General features: G+C 60.0%; 3 protein-coding genes across 3 annotated transcripts; all 3 read left to right on the forward strand.

Annotated features, from left to right (window-relative positions):
- Positions 1-135: 135 nt before the first annotated feature.
- LOC308063684 (uncharacterized protein) lies at positions 136-4,517 on the forward strand (the record flags this gene model as incomplete). The annotated part of the gene is made up of 8 exons (XM_080386984.1): positions 136-223; positions 608-679; positions 1,305-1,379; positions 1,584-1,652; positions 1,744-1,842; positions 2,877-2,939; positions 3,373-3,547; positions 3,917-4,517. 8 exons carry the CDS (start codon positions 136-138, stop codon positions 4,404-4,406), a joined length of 1,131 nt encoding a protein of 376 aa, XP_080243110.1. The 3' UTR covers positions 4,407-4,517.
- A 2,562-nt stretch (positions 4,518-7,079) lies between these two features.
- LOC308062764 (uncharacterized protein) lies at positions 7,080-10,005 on the forward strand. The gene is made up of 4 exons (XM_080384682.1): positions 7,080-7,769; positions 8,395-8,469; positions 8,674-8,742; positions 8,834-10,005. The coding sequence occupies exons 1-4, from the start codon at positions 7,652-7,654 to the stop codon at positions 8,983-8,985; spliced, it is 414 nt and encodes a 137-aa protein (XP_080240808.1). The 5' UTR covers positions 7,080-7,651; the 3' UTR covers positions 8,986-10,005.
- Positions 10,006-12,764: 2,759 nt separating this feature from the next.
- LOC308062986 (uncharacterized protein) lies at positions 12,765-17,527 on the forward strand. The gene is made up of 4 exons (XM_080385346.1): positions 12,765-15,289; positions 15,915-15,989; positions 16,194-16,262; positions 16,354-17,527. Exons 1-4 carry the CDS (start codon positions 15,172-15,174, stop codon positions 16,503-16,505), a joined length of 414 nt encoding a protein of 137 aa, XP_080241472.1. The 5' UTR covers positions 12,765-15,171; the 3' UTR covers positions 16,506-17,527.
- Positions 17,528-19,156: the final 1,629 nt, after the last annotated feature.

A 19,156-nucleotide genomic window follows, 5' to 3' on the forward strand; every position in this document is an offset into this window, starting at 1 on the left:
GTGGGGCTGTGAGGTCACGGAGCTCCACGGCGATGCACCAGCTACAAGTACCCATGCCTCAGCCCCCAGCCGCAACTGCACCAGATGCAGCAGCAGCGGTGACAGCAGCACAGGATCATGTGGCTGAAGGGAGCCATGGCCCTCATTCAGCACTGCCTCCTCCTCCTCCTCCTCCTGGAGGCCCTACCTGCCAGGGCTGCACCTTGGCAAGAGCAGGAAGCAGGTAAGCACTCGGCACACTTGCGACCTTTCACGGGCCAGCGGGCTCCTCTCCCCGAGAAGCGTGGATGTGGCTTTTCCCTCGAGCGCTTTAGCGAGGGCTTCCCCTGCGTGTGTGAGAGCTGTGCGGGTACGAAAGCCCCCAGGGGCCCTATGTTGGCCCACGCGCTCCCTGAGGGGTCTTGTTCATGGCATGGCTTGAAGAGCGTGTTAGAGAGCTGCCAGGTGCCGGCCAAGAGGTCACCAGGCCCCTCTGCAGCGCTGGCAATCTCCCCTGGGTCTGGCTCCCACGCTGTTACCTGAGCCCCTTCCGGTGCCTGCGGTTCACTAAGGCAGAAGTGGATGCCAACAGGCAATGGCAACATTTCCCCTCTGTGCTTGCTTCTAGGAGAGGATGTTGCCAAAGTTTATCGAGATGCATGGAAGGCTGTTGGTTTGGAGCCCTTGGGGCATCCTGGAGGTAAGCGCTCAATGTCCCTTTCCTTGAAAGAAGAAACAGTGCCAATGTGACAAGAGCTGACTCATGTGCAATTCTCCTGAAGAGCCTCCCAAGGGTTACACCATCCCGAATTCGTAGCCTGTTGCTGTCCTCGAGCCTGAGAGCCATCCCACGGGTAAATCAGTGGGAGGAAGCTGCATCTACCTTCTAGGCTTCTTTCCGCCTGAAGAGCAAGTTGCTCCGTCCGTGGCCCATGCGCAGACATGGAGGAGAGCAGAGAGGGAACGGGCCGGGCTCAGAGATGCGCCCTGTGGAGCTTTGCCTTGCAAAGCTGTCTCCTGGCCCCTGGGAGCCTGAGCTGCTCCCAGTGCTGGCTGCCAAGCCAGCGGGCTCGTTGGGGTTGAGCTGGGAGCTGGTGTGAGCTCCAGGGAGTCCTTTGTCCCACCAGCTCCGCACGTGGTACGTTCCGTGCCAGCACGGTGCCAGTGCAGGCGCACGGTAACTCTTGGCACCATGCTCCTGAGCGGAAGGCAGAGATGAGTGCCGTGGAGGAAGCCCACCTTTGAGTGGCACTCGCTGCCACTCTGATCTGAAGAAGTAACTTGAACTGTGTCACGGCAGCCGTTCTGTCCTGTGCTTTTTGCAGCCGTGGCTGTCGGCAAAGGTGCTGCAGATTCCCAGCTGGGTTCCAGGACTGAGCTTCTGGGAGATCGCACCATGGGTACGTCATGGCTTTCTCCTCCCTTTGAGATCCGCCAGCTCAAAGCCCAAAGGTCAGCCCGCTGGGCGCCTCTGCAGCTGTGGGGACAGAGATCTGCACGTGTGTGCCGTCTCCTTGCGCGGTCCCCTTACCGCTTCTGCGATCCAGTTCTGCCATTGTAGACCGCAGTAGATGACGGAAGCTGCTCTGGCTGTTCTGTTACAGGTGTGCCTGTAGGAAGGACTCGTCCAGCTCCTCAGCAGTGGGATGCTGCACGAGGCTGGCATCGCAGGGGTGAGTAGTCTGTCCGTGCTGACCTCACAGGCTAAGCACTGGTTTTCTGTAATTTATTTGGGTGAAACTGAATCGGGTCCTTTCTGTTAAGGTTCTGCAATAGAAAAGTACCGAGCTGAAGGAGAAAACGAGTCCTCGGAGCTAGTTGGGCACCTAAGGCATGTGCTGGAGGAATGGAAGAGAGGACGCGGTGGGTACATTTCACTGTGCCTCAGCTGTGAGACCCGGCAAGTGGAGGCGTGAGGTGCACGTCGGGGCACGCTGTAGCCTGCGCAGTGGGAAGGGATCGCTCAGAGCCTCGCTGCAGCGATGCTGGGTTTCCCACCTTGCAGGTGCTGGTGAGCCACAGAGATGGTGCAGAGCCTCTGCTGCCAGTTGTGCTTCAAGCGGAGGGCCAGGGGCGGCTGCTGCCCCAGTTTTGCCGTTACGGCTCGGAGCTGGTTTGTGCAGGCGTCTGCTGGCAGGCAGATTTGAGGGCCTGGCGAGCGCTGAACTTGTGTTCTGCTCACGGGCAGCACTGCTTGCCCACTGGCCCAGTTCCAGGCAGGAGCGAGGTCCCAGGCGACGCCGGCTGCCCTTTCCTCATGCTGGAGGTCGGTGGGGATGCTGGTTCGGCAGGCTTCTTGGGCTGTGCTGCATCTCCCGTCTACCGACCGATAGCTGGGATGGGGCAACCGTGACCGTTGCTGGTGCTTACAGGGAAGGGCGGAGGAGCCCTTCTCGAAAGGGCTGTTTCCCTGGCCGGACTGGCTGCAGCTTCTTCCCGTCCTCTTTGAAGGAAGGCATTTTGCATCGCTTTACGCGCTGCCAAAAGTGCAATGCAAACCAAAAGATGGCCTGCAATTTCCTGGTCCCCCAGCAGGTCAGGCGTGGCTGTTGCTTGGAGTAGGAACCAGGCGCAGGCTCCTCCCCCAGTGCCCACTCTGGCAAGTCACAGCAGCAGCCAAAGCTGAAAGTGTTTTGGGTTCCAGGCATCGGGACCAGTTCCGCAGATATGGGAAATGTGCCAAATGTCCCTCCCGCCCTAGCTGCATCCCCGAGCTTGCTGTGACCGCCGAGAGGCACAGGAGCAGCACAGAGCGGGATCCCTCCCTGAGCCGAGGTCCACAGCGATGCCCTGACTCCCAGACTAGGCAGAGGCTTAGGGGGAACCTCCCCGTCCTCCTGTGTCCTCTGTGCCTGAGACTCGCTGAGGCTTTACCTGCCCTCTCTGCTTTTTGGCAGTGCCGTCAAAGCCTGGAGAAGACCACCACAGCAAGATAAATCAGGCTTATGAACGGGGCTCAGGTACGGAGCAGTCTTGCTGGGGTCCCCAAGTGGGAGACACATCCTGAAACCTGGGAGGTGCTGCAGGCGGTGCCTGTGCTGGAGCAAAGGCACTAGGGGGAGGGCAAGGCTTCAGTGCCACTTGAGAAGGCCTGAGTCTGTCCCCTCGGGGTGTGGGAACTGTCTCACGGGGAGGGAGAGCTGGGGTGGCACTGCCTGCTGCAGGGACGGTTTCTGTCCGTGTCCCTCGAAGGGTCAAGCAGCTGCGCCCCCCCTGTGCTCCCCTTCTGGCCTTCTGGGTTTGGTTGGGTGGGACACCCTGCCCCAAAGGGTGGGAACGTGCCTCCAGGCACCAGTACTGGGGGGAAACAGAGAATGTCCTGGCCGGATCAATCGTGCTGCACGCTTACCAGTGGTGCGCAGGACGGGCTAACGTTCCTAATTGCTCCTGCAGACGTGATCAGCGAGAGAACCGCAAGGGCTGATGATCCCCCAAACACCGCAAGTCTTCTCTGTCCCCAAGATGCGCGGAGGCACTGTATGATAGCCACAGCAGCAACCATGCTTTCCGTGCCAGTTGGAATAGTGTTGGTCTGTGTCATCATCCGGCGGTGGATGAAGAAAGAAGAGTGAGTTGTTGATTCCCCCCACACTGCTTCCTCTGATGGCTGCTCAGAGCCACGAAGCATTTCTAGTCAGGCTGCTGCAGAGTGGCAGCCTGGTGGCTGCCCAAAAGCAAGGGCAGGACGAGAAAGAGCGGGGCAAGAGATTGCCCCAGCCAGGGAGGCGCCCAGTAGCGCTGGCTGATGGCCACCGAACCTGCCCTGAGGAGTCCCCCTGCTCGGGGCTGCCATGCAGTGCGGGTGTCCACGTCGGCCAAGGCGTGCCAGCGGCTCTGCCCGTGCTGGGGAGCCTTGCCAGCTCTGGGCCGTGCTGTGGGGGACAGTCCGTGCGCCCCCTCTGCAGCTGAGCGCCTCAGCGGCCTCCTCTCTCCACAGGCCCGTCGCTGGCGCTTCTAGACTCCAGCAGGAAACCCATGGCTCTCGCTTCCACCCGGACAGCAAGAGCAGCCGCGCAAGCACCCCTCAGAGCTGGACCCAAAGACAGCAGAGGACACTGCCGCCTGAACAACCAGCGCGCTCATCCTCCCCACGGCCCCCGCGACCGCCTCCCCCATTCGCAGCCGCCTTTCAGCAGAGGAGCCCGACCAGCACCCTCCAGACCCCAGCCAAAGGGAAACGGCCTCCACGCCCCCCGAACCCATCTCCAGCTGCCCTTCAGATGAGCCATACCAGCACCCCCCAGCACCCCACCGACTGGGACTTGCCCTCGCCCCCCCCAAGCCCATTCCTGGAATCTTTGCATCAGATGAACCAGGAAAGTGTCTCTCAGCTGCAGCAGTCCCCACGTCCTCCGAGACCTCCACCGCTACCGAGACCTCCAAGCCCACCGAGCCCCCCGCCGCTACCGAGCACCCACCACTTTTGAGCCCTCCAAGGCCGCCGACCTCCCACTGCTGCCAAGCCCTCTGAGACCCCTGAGGGCCCTGAGCCTCCTGAGACTCCCACACACCCCTGAGCTCACTGCTCCAGCCGCACAGCAGGGTAGGAGTTGGGGGCGCACTGACAGAGCCCCAACCGACAGCTTCGGGGCTCAGCCGCTGCCCGCCAAAGACAGTGTGACACAGAGCTGTCACACAAGTGTCCAGGGGGTACCAACAGCAAACCAAGCGAGGCACCAGCACCGTCTGGGCTCCACACCTGGGCGCAGCCGTGGATGCCCGCTATGTCGGCAGGCAGGAGCTGGGCACGGGCGCGTGGGGAAAGCCCCAATGGCAGCACTACGCGCTCTGCTCCACAGCTCATCCCTGACTGCCAGCCTGCTGCAAACAGGTCATTAGCCTGAGGGGCAGGTCCTGCCCCTTTCTCCTACAACGCAAGGCACCCTCTGATGCCATCCGGGCTGCTCCTGAAGTGATTAAAGAGCTGGGAGAACAGGAAGCATGGTCAGGTCTCCTTCTCAATACAGTTCTCCTGCGTGGATCGCAGAGAAACCTCATGGCAAGTGGTGACTAGCGGTAGATGACAGAGCCCTGAGCACTGCCGCTGAACAGCGCCCTGCGGCTGCTCCCGGTCCGAGTGGTAGAGTCCCTTGTGTCAACGAAGAAGCCCTGCCAGGAGTGGTGGCAGTAGCTGGGAAGGATAGGTGGTGTTGGCTCCCCGTGTCGGGGACAGATAGGGAGAGGTCTCCTTTCACCAGGCGGGGACTGCCGTTTACATGGACCGCCTGACCTCAGTCTTTTGAACATTGTCCTGCCATTGCTCCTGCTCCACCAGGTGCAGAGCTGGAAGCATCAACATTAGCACAGAGGTCGCTGTGATGCAGTTACTGTGTGACAGAAGGTGTGAAAGCCAGCGTCGCTGCAGCGAGGCTCCAATCCATCCCTTCCCGCTTTGTAGGCTACAGCGTGGCCAGACGTGCATCTAAAACCTCTGGCTGCCGAGTCTCATGGCTAAGGCAGAGTGAAATACGGGATCATGGAATGTTTGGGGTTGGAAGGGACCTTTACAGGTCATTGAGTCCAACCCCCCTGCAACGAGCAGAGCCACCTTCAACGGGATCACTTTGCTCAGCTGAGCTTGAATGTTTCCAGGGATGGGGCATCCACCACCTCTCTGGGCAACCTGTTCCAGTGTTTCACCACCCTCAGCATAAAAAAAAACCACCTGCTGTCCTTGTGTCTAGTCTTAACCTGCCCACTTCCAGCTTCAAACCATTGCCCCTTCTCCCTAGGGCTGCAGGCCCTGCTCAAATCTCTGTCCCCGTCTCTCTGATAAGCGCCCATTAAGTATTGGAAGACCAGAATCAGGTCTCCCCAGAGCCTCCTCTTCGCCAGGCTGAACAACCCCACCTCTCTCTGCCTTTTTTTCAGAGCAGAGGAGTTCCATCCCTTCGATCATTTTGGTGGCTTCTTTTGATGCAGCCCAGGACACGGTTGGCTTTCTGGCCTGCGAGCGCACATTGCTGGTTCATGCCCAGCTGTTCATCCACCAGTACCCTCAAGTCCTTCCTGGCAGGGCGGCTCTCAGTGGTACCGGGCGTTGCCCTGAGCCTGGTGCAGGACCTTGCACGTGGCCTTCTTGAGCCTCATGAGGTTCACATGGGCCGCTTCTCCAGCCTGTCCAGGTCCCTCTGGACAGCAGCCCATCGCTCAGGCGCATCAGCTGCACCACTCAGCTTCGTGTCATCTGCAAACTTGCTGAGGGTGCACCCGATCCCACTGTCTTATGTCATTGATGAAGCTATTAAACAGTACTGCTCCCAAGAGGGGCCCCTGAGGGACACACTCGTCCCCAGTCTCCATCCGCACACTGAGCTGTTCACCACTGCCGTCAGGATGGCACTGTCCAGCCAATTCCTTATCCACCAAGCAGTCCACGCATCAGATCCACATTTCTCCAATTGATGGAGAAGGATGTTGTGAGAGACAATATCAAAGGCCAAAGAAGCCTGGAGAGATGACACCTGTAGCTCTTCCCTTGCCCACCGAGGTACTCACCCTACCACTGAAGGCCACTGGGTTGTTCAGGGAACATACACCCACCGTGTGCTCTCTCAAGGTTTCCTTTTGCATGTCAAATACTTTAAGAGAATATTTTTTCTGTTTTATTGACTGACTTTGCCCTTTGAGGACCCCAACAGAAAGTATTCCCTTAAGTTTCACGTGAAGGAGAAAGGGAAGAGTGAAGGCTTCATCTTTCCCGTCAAACAAACGTGACCTGTTAGCCCTGGGGTCCCCCAAGGCGCAAACCAGGCTCCAGCCGGGAAGCTGCCCACAGGAGGGGATCTGGCACTTGTCTTGAGGCTGAAATCATTCACTCCTCAGCCTCGTGAGCTGTTGCTAACAGCACCTGAGGAGGTCAGAAATGCCCTGGCTGCGCTCCCCAGGTCATCTGGGGCACTGTGAGCTCCGCACTGCCCCTGTGACAGTGCCCGGAAAAGAGGGCAGAGCTGCGGGCTCAGCCCCAGGTGGGACCGTGTGCCAGCCCTTGGACGGAGCTGCCCAACGGGGCATGCTCCCCAGCCTGGGAGGGCAGCTGCCCCGGCTGTGCTCCAGCGGCTCTCCCCCTGAGCACCGTTGCCACGCGGCCTGGGCCGGCCGTGAGGTCACAGTGGGGCTGTGAGGTCACGGAGCTCCACGGCGATGCACCAGCTACAAGTACCCATGCCTCAGCCCCCAGCCGCAACTGCACCAGATGCAGCAGCAGCGGTGACAGCAGCACAGGATCATGTGGCTGAAGGGAGCCATGGCCCTCATTCAGCACTGCCTCCTCCTCCTCCTCCTCCTGGAGGCCCTACCTGCCAGGGCTGCACCTTGGCAAGAGCAGGAAGCAGGTAAGCACTCGGCACACTTGCGACCTTTCACGGGCCAGCGGGCTCCTCTCCCCGAGAAGCGTGGATGTGGCTTTTCCCTCGAGCGCTTTAGCGAGGGCTTCCCCTGCGTGTGTGAGAGCTGTGCGGGTACGAAAGCCCCCAGGGGCCCTATGTTGGCCCACGCGCTCCCTGAGGGGTCTTGTTCATGGCATGGCTTGAAGAGCGTGTTAGAGAGCTGCCAGGTGCCGGCCAAGAGGTCACCAGGCCCCTCTGCAGCGCTGGCAATCTCCCCTGGGTCTGGCTCCCACGCTGTTACCTGAGCCCCTTCCGGTGCCTGCGGTTCACTAAGGCAGAAGTGGATGCCAACAGGCAATGGCAACATTTCCCCTCTGTGCTTGCTTCTAGGAGAGGATGTTGCCAAAGTTTATCGAGATGCATGGAAGGCTGTTGGTTTGGAGCCCTTGGGGCATCCTGGAGGTAAGCGCTCAATGTCCCTTTCCTTGAAAGAAGAAACAGTGCCAATGTGACAAGAGCTGACTCATGTGCAATTCTCCTGAAGAGCCTCCCAAGGGTTACACCATCCCGAATTCGTAGCCTGTTGCTGTCCTCGAGCCTGAGAGCCATCCCACGGGTAAATCAGTGGGAGGAAGCTGCATCTACCTTCTAGGCTTCTTTCCGCCTGAAGAGCAAGTTGCTCCGTCCGTGGCCCATGCGCAGACATGGAGGAGAGCAGAGAGGGAACGGGCCGGGCTCAGAGATGCGCCCTGTGGAGCTTTGCCTTGCAAAGCTGTCTCCTGGCCCCTGGGAGCCTGAGCTGCTCCCAGTGCTGGCTGCCAAGCCAGCGGGCTCGTTGGGGTTGAGCTGGGAGCTGGTGTGAGCTCCAGGGAGTCCTTTGTCCCACCAGCTCCGCACGTGGTACGTTCCGTGCCAGCACGGTGCCAGTGCAGGCGCACGGTAACTCTTGGCACCATGCTCCTGAGCGGAAGGCAGAGATGAGTGCCGTGGAGGAAGCCCACCTTTGAGTGGCACTCGCTGCCACTCTGATCTGAAGAAGTAACTTGAACTGTGTCACGGCAGCCGTTCTGTCCTGTGCTTTTTGCAGCCGTGGCTGTCGGCAAAGGTGCTGCAGATTCCCAGCTGGGTTCCAGGACTGAGCTTCTGGGAGATCGCACCATGGGTACGTCATGGCTTTCTCCTCCCTTTGAGATCCGCCAGCTCAAAGCCCAAAGGTCAGCCCGCTGGGCGCCTCTGCAGCTGTGGGGACAGAGATCTGCACGTGTGTGCCGTCTCCTTGCGCGGTCCCCTTACCGCTTCTGCGATCCAGTTCTGCCATTGTAGACCGCAGTAGATGACGGAAGCTGCTCTGGCTGTTCTGTTACAGGTGTGCCTGTAGGAAGGACTCGTCCAGCTCCTCGGCAGTGGGATGCTGCACGAGGCTGGCATCGCAGGGGTGAGTAGTCTGTCCGTGCTGACCTCACAGGCTAAGCACTGGTTTTCTGTAATTTATTTGGGTGAAACTGAATCGGGTCCTTTCTGTTAAGGTTCTGCAATAGAAAAGTACCGAGCTGAAGGAGAAAACGAGTCCTCGGAGCTAGTTGGGCACCTAAGGCATGTGCTGGAGGAATGGAAGAGAGGACGCGGTGGGTACATTTCACTGTGCCTCAGCTGTGAGACCCGGCAAGTGGAGGCGTGAGGTGCACGTCGGGGCACGCTGTAGCCTGCGCAGTGGGAAGGGATCGCTCAGAGCCTCGCTGCAGCGATGCTGGGTTTCCCACCTTGCAGGTGCTGGTGAGCCACAGAGATGGTGCAGAGCCTCTGCTGCCAGTTGTGCTTCAAGCGGAGGGCCAGGGGCGGCTGCTGCCCCAGTTTTGCCGTTACGGCTCGGAGCTGGTTTGTGCAGGCGTCTGCTGGCAGGCAGATTTGAGGGCCTGGCGAGCGCTGAACTTGTGTTCAGCTCACGGGCAGCACTGCTTGCCCACTGGCCCAGTTCCAGGCAGGAGCGAGGTCCCAGGCGACGCCGGCTGCCCTTTCCTCATGCTGGAGGTCGGTGGGGATGCTGGTTCGGCAGGCTTCTTGGGCTGTGCTGCATCTCCCGTCTACCGACCGATAGCTGGGATGGGGCAACCGTGACCGTTGCTGGTGCTTACAGGGAAGGGCGGAGGAGCCCTTCTCGAAAGGGCTGTTTCCCTGGCCGGACTGGCTGCAGCTTCTTCCCGTCCTCTTTGAAGGAAGGCATTTTGCATCGCTTTACGCGCTGCCAAAAGTGCAATGCAAACCAAAAGATGGCCTGCAATTTCCTGGTCCCCCAGCAGGTCAGGCGTGGCTGTTGCTTGGAGTAGGAACCAGGCGCAGGCTCCTCCCCCAGTGCCCACTCTGGCAAGTCACAGCAGCAGCCAAAGCTGAAAGTGTTTTGGGTTCCAGGCATCGGGACCATGTTCCGCAGATATGGGAAATGTGCCAAATGTCCCTCCCGCCCTAGCTGCATCCCCGAGCTTGCTGTGACCGCCGAGAGGCACAGGAGCAGCACAGAGCGGGATCCCTCCCTGAGCCGAGGTCCACAGCGATGCCCTGACTCCCAGACTAGGCAGAGGCTTAGGGGGAACCTCCCCGTCCTCCTGTGTCCTCTGTGCCTGAGACTCGCTGAGGCTTTACCTGCCCTCTCTGCTTTTTGGCAGTGCCGTCAAAGCCTGGAGAAGACCAGCACAGCAAGATAAATCAGGCTCATGAACGGGGCTCAGGTACGGAGCAGTCTTGCTGGGGTCCCCAAGTGGGAGACACATCCTGAAACCTGGGAGGTGCTGCAGGCGGTGCCTGTGCTGGAGCAAAGGCACTAGGGGGAGGGCAAGGCTTCAGTGCCACTTGAGAAGGCCTGAGTCTGTCCCCTCGGGGTGTGGGAACTGTCTCACGGGGAGGGAGAGTTGGGGTGGCACTGCCTGCTGCAGGGACGGTTTCTGTCCGTGTCCCTCCAAGGGTCAAGCAGCTGCGCCCCCCCTGTGCTCCCCTTCTGGCCTTCTGGGTTTGGTTGGGTGGGACACCCTGCCCCAAAGGGTGGGAACGTGCCTCCAGGCACCAGTACTGGGGGGAAACAGAGAATGTCCTGGCCGGATCAATCGTGCTGCACGCTTACCAGTGGTGCGCAGGACGGGCTAACGTTCCTAATTGCTCCTGCAGACATGATCAGCGAGAGAACCACAGAGTTTTATGATCCCCCGAGCACCTCAAATGTTCCGGGTCCCAGAGATCCTGGGAAGTACTCTATTAAAGGTGCAGTAGCAGCTATTATTTCTCTGCAAGTTCAGTTTTTATTGGGCTGTGTCTGGATCTGCTGGCGAAGGAAGAAGAAAGAGTGAGTACATTTCCCTCCGTCCTCTTCCTCTGATGGCTGCTCAGAGCCACGAAGCATTTCTAGTCAGGCTGCTGCAGAGTGGCAGCCTGGTGGCTGCCCAAAAGCAAGGGCAGGACGAGAAAGAGCGGGGCAAGAGATTGCCCCAGCCAGGGAGGCGCCCAGTAGCGCTGGCTGATGGCCACCAAACCTGCCCTGAGGAGTCCCCCTGCTCGGGGCTGCCATGCGGTGCGGGTGTCCACGTCGGCCAAGGCGTGCCAGCGGCTCTGCCCGTGCTGGGGAGCCTTGCCAGCTCTGGGCCGTGCTGTGGGGGACAGTCCGTGCGCCCCCTCTGCAGCTGAGCGCCTCAGCGGCCTCCTCTCTCCACAGGCCCGGCGCTGGCACTTCTAGACTCCAGCAGGAAACCCATGGCTCTCGCTTGCACCCGGACAGCCAGAGCAGCCACCCTGGCAGCCCTCAGAGCTGGACCCAAAGACAGCAGAGGACACTGCCACCTAAACAAGGAGCGTGCTCAGCCTCTCCATGGCCCGGGTGCCCCCCGAGCCCGTTCACAGCCACCCTGGAGCAGAGGAGACAGACCAGCATCCTCCAGCCCCCCACCAAACAGGAATGGCCCTCACAGCCCCCGAGCCCGTTCCCAGACTCCGCACATCAGAGGAACCAGGAAAGTGTCTCTCAGCTGCAGCAGTACCCACGTCCTCCAAGCCCTCCACCGCTACCGACACCTCCGAGCCCTCCGAGCCCACTACCGAGAACTCCGAACCCTCTGAACCCACCGCCACTACTGAGACCTCCGAGCCCTCCAAGCACCCTGCTGCTACCGAGCCCTCCAAGCCCTGCGAGCCCCTTACCGCTACCGAGCCCTCCGAGCCCCTCACTGCTACCGACACCTTCGAGCACTCCGAGTCCACCACCGTTACCGAGCCCTCCAAGCCCTGCGAGCCCCCTGCCACTACCGAGCCCTCCGAGCCCCTCACTGCTACAGAGATTTTCGAGCACTCCGAGTCCACCACCGCTACCGAGCCCTCCGAGCCCCTCACTGCTACCGACAACTTCGAGCACTCCGAGTCCACCACCGCTACCGAGCCCTCCGAGCCCTGCGAGCCCCCTGCAACTACCGAGCCCTCCGAGCCCCTCACTGCTACCGAGACCTCCGAGCACTGTAAGCCCTCCACTACTACCGAGCCCTCCGAGCCCCTCTCTGCTACCGAGACCTCCGAGCTCTCCGAGCCCCCCGCTGCTACCGAGCACCCACCACTTTTGAGCCCTCCAAGGCCTCCGACCTCCCACTGCTGCCAAGCCCTCTGAGAACCCTGAGGGCCCTGAGCCTCCTGAGACCCCTGAGCTCACTGCTCCAGCTGCACAGCAGGGGCTGAAGGCAGCCACACCAGGGTAGGAGTTGGGGGTGCACTGACAGAGCACCAACCGACAGCTTCGCGGCTCAGCCACTGAACACAAAAGACAGTGTGACACAGAGCTGTCACACAAGTGTCCAGGGGGTACCAACAGCAAACCAAGCGAGGCACCAGCACCGTCTGGGCTCCACGGCTGGGCGCAGCCGTGGATGCCCACTATGTCGGCAGGCAGGAGCTGGGAACGGGATCATGGGGAAAGACCCAATGGCGGCACTACGCGCTCTGCTCCACAGCTCACCACGTATCAACGCATCCCTGACTGCCAACCTGCTGCAAACAGGTCATTAGCCTGAGGGGCAGGTCCTGTGCCTTTCTCCTACAACGCAAGGCACCCTCTGATGCCATCCGGGCTGCTCCTGAAGTGATTAAAGAGCTGGGAGAACAGGAAGCATGGTCAGGTCTCCTTCTCAATACAGTTCTCCTGCGTGGATCGCAGAGAAACCTCATGGCAAGTGGTGACTAGCGGTAGATGACAGAGCCCTGAGCACTGCCGCTGAACAGCGCCCTGCGGCTGCTCCCGGTCCGAGTGGTAGAGTCCCTTGTGTCAACGAAGAAGCCCTGCCAGGAGTGGTGGCAGTAGCTGGGAAGGATAGGTGGTGTTGGCTCCCCGTGTCGGGGACAGATAGGGAGAGGTCTCCTTTCACCAGGTGGGGACTGCCGTTTACATGGGCCGCCTGACCTCAGTCTTTTGAACATTGTCCTGCCATTGCTCCTGCTCCACCAGATGCAGAGCTGGAAGCATCAACATTAGCGCAGAGGTCGCTGTGATGCAGTTACTGTGTGACAGAAGGTGTGAAAGCCAGCGTCGCTGCAGCGAGGCTCCAATCCATCCCTTCCCGCTTTGTAGGCTACAGCGTGGCCAGACGTGCATCTAAAACCTCTGGCTGCCGAGTCTCATGGCTAAGGCAGAGTGAAATACGGGATCATGGAATGTTTGGGGTTGGAAGGGACCTTTACAGGTTATTGAGTCCAACCCCCCTGCAACGAGCAGAGCCACCTTCAACGGGATCACTTTGCTCAGCTGAGCTTGAATGTTTCCAGGGATGGGGCATCCACCACCTCTCTGGGCAACCTGTTCCAGTGTTTCACCACCCTCAGCATAAAAAAAAACCACCTGCTGTCCTTGTGTCTAGTCTTAACCTGCCCACTTCCAGCTTCAAACCATTGCCCCTTCTCCCTAGGGCTGCAGGCCCTGCTCAAATCTCTGTCCCCGTCTCTCTGATAAGCGCCCATTAAGTATTGGAAGACCAGAATCAGGTCTCCCCAGAGCCTCCTCTTCGCCAGGCTGAACAACCCCACCTCTCTCTGCCTTTTTTTCAGAGCAGAGGAGTTCCATCCCTTCGATCATTTTGGTGGCTTCTTTTGATGCAGCCCAGGACACGGTTGGCTTTCTGGCCTGCGAGCGCACATTGCTGGTTCATGCCCAGCTGTTCATCCACCAGTACCCCCAAGTCCTTCCTGGCAGGGCGGCTCTCAGTGGTACCGGGCGTTGCCCTGAGCCTGGTGCAGGACCTTGCACGTGGCCTTCTTGAGCCTCATGAGGTTCACATGGGCCGCTTCTCCAGCCTGTCCAGGTCCCTCTGGACAGCAGCCCATCGCTCAGGCGCATCAGCTGCACCACTCAGCTTCGTGTCATCTGCAAACTTGCTGAGGGTGCACCCGATCCCACTGTCTTATGTCATTGATGAAGCTATTAAACAGTACTGCTCCCAAGAGGGGCCCCTGAGGGACACACTCGTCCCCAGTCTCCATCCGCACACTGAGCTGTTCACCACTGCCTTCAGGATGGCACTGTCCAGCCAATTCCTTATCCACCAAGCAGTCCACGCATCAGATCCACATTTCTCCAATTGATGGAGAAGGATGTTGTGAGAGACAATATCAAAGGCCAAAGAAGCCTGGAGAGATGACACCTGTAGCTCTTCCCTTGCCCACCGAGGTACTCACCCTACCACTGAAGGCCACTGGGTTGTTCAGGGAACATACACCCACCGTGTGCTCTCTCAAGGTTTCCTTTTGCACGTCAAATACTTTAAGAGAATATTTTTTCTGTTTTATTGACTGACTTTGCCCTTTGAGGACCCCAACAGAAAGTATTCCCTTAAGTTTCACGTGAAGGAGAAAGGGAAGAGTGAAGGCTTCATCTTTCCCGTCAAACAAACGTGACTTGTTAGCCCTGGGGTCCCCCAAGGCGCAAACCAGGCTCCAGCCGGGAAGCTGCCCACAGGAGGGGATCTGGCACTTGTCTTGAGGCTGAAATCATTCACTCCTCAGCCTCGTGAGCTGTTGCTAACAGCACCTGAGGAGGTCAGAAATGCCCTGGCTGCGCTCCCCAGGTCACCTGGGGCACTGTGAGCTCCGCGCTGCCCCTGTGACAGTGCCCGGAAAAGAGGGCAGAGCTGCGGGCTCAGCCCCAGGTGGGACCGTGTGCCAGCCCTTGGACGGAGCTGCCCAACGGGGCATGCTCCCCAGCCTGGGAGGGCAGCTGCCCCGGCTGTGCTCCAGCGGCTCTCCCCCTGAGCACCGTTGCCATGCGGCCTGGGCCGGCCGTGAGGTCACAGTGGGGCTGTGAGGTCACGGAGCTCCACGGCGATGCACCAGCTACAAGTACCCATGCCTCAGCCCCCAGCCGCAACTGCACCAGATGCAGCAGCAGCGGTGACAGCAGCACAGGATCATGTGGCTGAAGGGAGCCATGGCCCTCATTCAGCACTGCCTCCTCCTCCTCCTCCTCCTGGAGGCCCTACCTGCCAGGGCTGCACCTTGGCAAGAGCAGGAAGCAGGTAAGCACTCGGCACACTTGCGACCTTTCACGGGCCAGCGGGCTCCTCTCCCCGAGAAGCGTGGATGTGGCTTTTCCCTCGAGCGCTTTAGCGAGGGCTTCCCCTGCGTGTGTGAGAGCTGTGCGGGTACGAAAGCCCCCAGGGGCCCTATGTTGGCCCACGCGCTCCCTGAGGGGTCTTGTTCATGGCATGGCTTGAAGAGCGTGTTAGAGAGCTGCCAGGTGCCGGCCAAGAGGTCACCAGGCCCCTCTGCAGCGCTGGCAATCTCCCCTGGGTCTGGCTCCCACGCTGTTACCTGAGCCCCTTCCGGTGCCTGCGGTTCACTAAGGCAGAAGTGGATGCCAACAGGCAATGGCAACATTTCCCCTCTGTGCTTGCTTCTAGGAGAGGATGTTGCCAAAGTTTATCGAGATGCATGGAAGGCTGTTGGTTTGGAGCCCTTGGGGCATCCTGGAGGTAAGCGCTCAATGTCCCTTTCCTTGAAAGAAGAAACAGTGCCAATGTGACAAGAGCTGACTCATGTGCAATTCTCCTGAAGAGCCTCCCAAGGGTTACACCATTCCGAATTCGTAGCCTGTTGCTGTCCTCGAGCCTGAGAGCCATCCCACGGGTAAATCAGTGGGAGGAAGCTGCATCTACCTTCTAGGCTTCTTTCCGCCTGAAGAGCAAGTTGCTCCGTCCGTGGCCCATGCGCAGACATGGAGGAGAGCAGAGAGGGAACGGGCCGGGCTCAGAGATGCGCCCTGTGGAGCTTTGCCTTGCAAAGCTGTCTCCTGGCCCCTGGGAGCCTGAGCTGCTCCCAGTGCTGGCTGCCAAGCCAGCGGGCTCGTTGGGGTTGAGCTGGGAGCTGGTGTGAGCTCCAGGGAGTCCTTTGTCCCACCAGCTCCGCACGTGGTACGTTCCGTGCCAGCACGGTGCCAGTGCAGGCGCACGGTAACTCTTGGCACCATGCTCCTGAGCGGAAGGCAGAGATGAGTGCCGTGGAGGAAGCCCACCTTTGAGTGGCACTCGCTGCCACTCTGATCTGAAGAAGTAACTTGAACTGTGTCACGGCAGCCGTTCTGTCCTGTGCTTTTTGCAGCCGTGGCTGTCGGCAAAGGTGCTGCAGATTCCCAGCTGGGTTCCAGGACTGAGCTTCTGGGAGATCGCACCATGGGTACGTCATGGCTTTCTCCTCCCTTTGAGATCCGCCAGCTCAAAGCCCAAAGGTCAGCCCGCTGGGCGCCTCTGCAGCTGTGGGGACAGAGATCTGCACGTGTGTGCCGTCTCCTTGCGCGGTCCCCTTACCGCTTCTGCGATCCAGTTCTGCCATTGTAGACCGCAGTAGATGACGGAAGCTGCTCTGGCTGTTCTGTTACAGGTGTGCCTGTAGGAAGGACTCGTCCAGCTCCTCGGCAGTGGGATGCTGCACGAGGCTGGCATCGCAGGGGTGAGTAGTCTGTCCGTGCTGACCTCACAGGCTAAGCACTGGTTTTCTGTAATTTATTTGGGTGAAACTGAATCGGGTCCTTTCTGTTAAGGTTCTGCAATAGAAAAGTACCGAGCTGAAGGAGAAAACGAGTCCTCGGAGCTAGTTGGGCACCTAAGGCATGTGCTGGAGGAATGGAAGAGAGGACGCGGTGGGTACATTTCACTGTGCCTCAGCTGTGAGACCCAGCAAGTGGAGGCGTGAGGTGCACGTCGGGGCACGCTGTAGCCTGCGCAGTGGGAAGGGATCGCTCAGAGCCTCGCTGCAGCGATGCTGGGTTTCCCACCTTGCAGGTGCTGGTGAGCCACAGAGATGGTGCAGAGCCTCTGCTGCCAGTTGTGCTTCAAGCGGAGGGCCAGGGGCGGCTGCTGCCCCAGTTTTGCCGTTACGGCTCGGAGCTGGTTTGTGCAGGCGTCTGCTGGCAGGCAGATTTGAGGGCCTGGCGAGCGCTGAACTTGTGTTCAGCTCACGGGCAGCACTGCTTGCCCACTGGCCCAGTTCCAGGCAGGAGCGAGGTCCCAGGCGACGCCGGCTGCCCTTTCCTCATGCTGGAGGTCGGTGGGGATGCTGGTTCGGCAGGCTTCTTGGGCTGTGCTGCATCTCCCGTCTACCGACCGATAGCTGGGATGGGGCAACCGTGACCGTTGCTGGTGCTTACAGGGAAGGGCGGAGGAGCCCTTCTCGAAAGGGCTGTTTCCCTGGCCGGACTGGCTGCAGCTTCTTCCCGTCCTCTTTGAAGGAAGGCATTTTGCATCGCTTTACGCGCTGCCAAAAGTGCAATGCAAACCAAAAGATGGCCTGCAATTTCCTGGTCCCCCAGCAGGTCAGGCGTGGCTGTTGCTTGGAGTAGGAACCAGGCGCAGGCTCCTCCCCCAGTGCCCACTCTGGCAAGTCACAGCAGCAGCCAAAGCTGAAAGTGTTTTGGGTTCCAGGCATCGGGACCATGTTCCGCAGATATGGGAAATGTGCCAAATGTCCCTCCCGCCCTAGCTGCATCCCCGAGCTTGCTGTGACCGCCGAGAGGCACAGGAGCAGCACAGAGCGGGATCCCTCCCTGAGCCGAGGTCCACAGCGATGCCCTGACTCCCAGACTAGGCAGAGGCTTAGGGGGAACCTCCCCGTCCTCCTGTGTCCTCTGTGCCTGAGACTCGCTGAGGCTTTACCTGCCCTCTCTGCTTTTTGGCAGTGCCGTCAAAGCCTGGAGAAGACCAGCACAGCAAGATAAATCAGGCTCATGAACGGGGCTCAGGTACGGAGCAGTCTTGCTGGGGTCCCCAAGTGGGAGACACATCCTGAAACCTGGGAGGTGCTGCAGGCGGTGCCTGTGCTGGAGCAAAGGCACTAGGGGGAGGGCAAGGCTTCAGTGCCACTTGAGAAGGCCTGAGTCTGTCCCCTCGGGGTGTGGGAACTGTCTCACGGGGAGGGAGAGTTGGGGTGGCACTGCCTGCTGCAGGGACGGTTTCTGTCCGTGTCCCTCCAAGGGTCAAGCAGCTGCGCCCCCCCTGTGCTCCCCTTCTGGCCTTCTGGGTTTGGTTGGGTGGGACACCCTGCCCCAAAGGGTGGGAACGTGCCTCCAGGCACCAGTACTGGGGGGAAACAGAGAATGTCCTGGCCGGATCAATCGTGCTGCACGCTTACCAGTGGTGCGCAGGACGGGCTAACGTTCCTAATTGCTCCTGCAGACATGATCAGCGAGAGAACCACAGAGTTTTATGATCCCCCGAGCACCTCAAATGTTCCGGGTCCCAGAGATCCTGGGAAGTACTCTATTAAAGGTGCAGTAGCAGCTATTATTTCTCTGCAAGTTCAGTTTTTATTGGGCTGTGTCTGGATCTGCTGGCGAAGGAAGAAGAAAGAGTGAGTACATTTCCCTCCGTCCTCTTCCTCTGATGGCTGCTCACAGCCACGAAGCATTTCTAGTCAGGCTGCTGCAGAGTGGCAGCCTGGTGGCTGCCCAAAAGCAAGGGCAGGACGAGAAAGAGCGGGGCAAGAGATTGCCCCAGCCAGGGAGGCGCCCAGTAGCGCTGGCTGATGGCCACCAAACCTGCCCTGAGGAGTCCCCCTGCTCGGGGCTGCCATGCGGTGCGGGTGTCCACGTCGGCCAAGGCGTGCCAGCGGCTCTGCCCGTGCTGGGGAGCCTTGCCAGCTCTGGGCCGTGCTGTGGGGGACAGTCCGTGCGCCCCCTCTGCAGCTGAGCGCCTCAGCGGCCTCCTCTCTCCACAGGCCCGGCGCTGGCACTTCTAGACTCCAGCAGGAAACCCATGGCTCTCGCTTGCACCCGGACAGCCAGAGCAGCCACCCTGGCAGCCCTCAGAGCTGGACCCAAAGACAGCAGAGGACACTGCCACCTAAACAAGGAGCGTGCTCAGCCTCTCCATGGCCCGGGTGCCCCCCGAGCCCGTTCACAGCCACCCTGGAGCAGAGGAGACAGACCAGCATCCTCCAGCCCCCCACCAAACAGGAATGGCCCTCACAGCCCCCGAGCCCGTTCCCAGACTCCGCACATCAGAGGAACCAGGAAAGTGTCTCTCAGCTGCAGCAGTACCCACGTCCTCCAAGCCCTCCACCGCTACCGACACCTCCGAGCCCTCCGAGCCCACTACCGAGAACTCCGAACCCTCTGAACCCACCGCCACTACTGAGACCTCCGAGCCCTCCAAGCACCCTGCTGCTACCGAGCCCTCCAAGCCCTGCGAGCCCCTTACCGCTACCGAGCCCTCCGAGCCCCTCACTGCTACCGACACCTTCGAGCACTCCGAGTCCACCACCGTTACCGAGCCCTCCAAGCCCTGCGAGCCCCCTGCCACTACCGAGCCCTCCGAGCCCCTCACTGCTACAGAGATTTTCGAGCACTC

The sequence above is a fragment of the Falco punctatus genome (assembly GCF_963210335.1).
Source record: "Falco punctatus genome assembly, chromosome: 4".
Classification (NCBI taxonomy): domain Eukaryota; kingdom Metazoa; phylum Chordata; class Aves; order Falconiformes; family Falconidae; genus Falco; species Falco punctatus.

Bases quoted from the DNA above. Each gene is read 5' to 3' on its own strand.
- LOC308062986 (XM_080385346.1), top strand. From the start codon at position 15,172: ATGCCAACAGGCAATGGCAACATTTCCCCTCTGTGCTTGCTTCTAGGA. The intron at 15,290-15,914 runs GTAAGCGCTCAA...TGCTTTTTGCAG, and splicing joins GCCCTTGGGGCATCCTGGAG to CCGTGGCTGTCGGCAAAGGT. The intron at 16,263-16,353 runs GTGAGTAGTCTG...CTTTCTGTTAAG, and splicing joins ACGAGGCTGGCATCGCAGGG to GTTCTGCAATAGAAAAGTAC.
- LOC308062764 (XM_080384682.1), top strand. From the start codon at position 7,652: ATGCCAACAGGCAATGGCAACATTTCCCCTCTGTGCTTGCTTCTAGGA. The intron at 7,770-8,394 runs GTAAGCGCTCAA...TGCTTTTTGCAG, and splicing joins GCCCTTGGGGCATCCTGGAG to CCGTGGCTGTCGGCAAAGGT. The intron at 8,470-8,673 runs GTACGTCATGGC...GTTCTGTTACAG, and splicing joins TCTGGGAGATCGCACCATGG to GTGTGCCTGTAGGAAGGACT.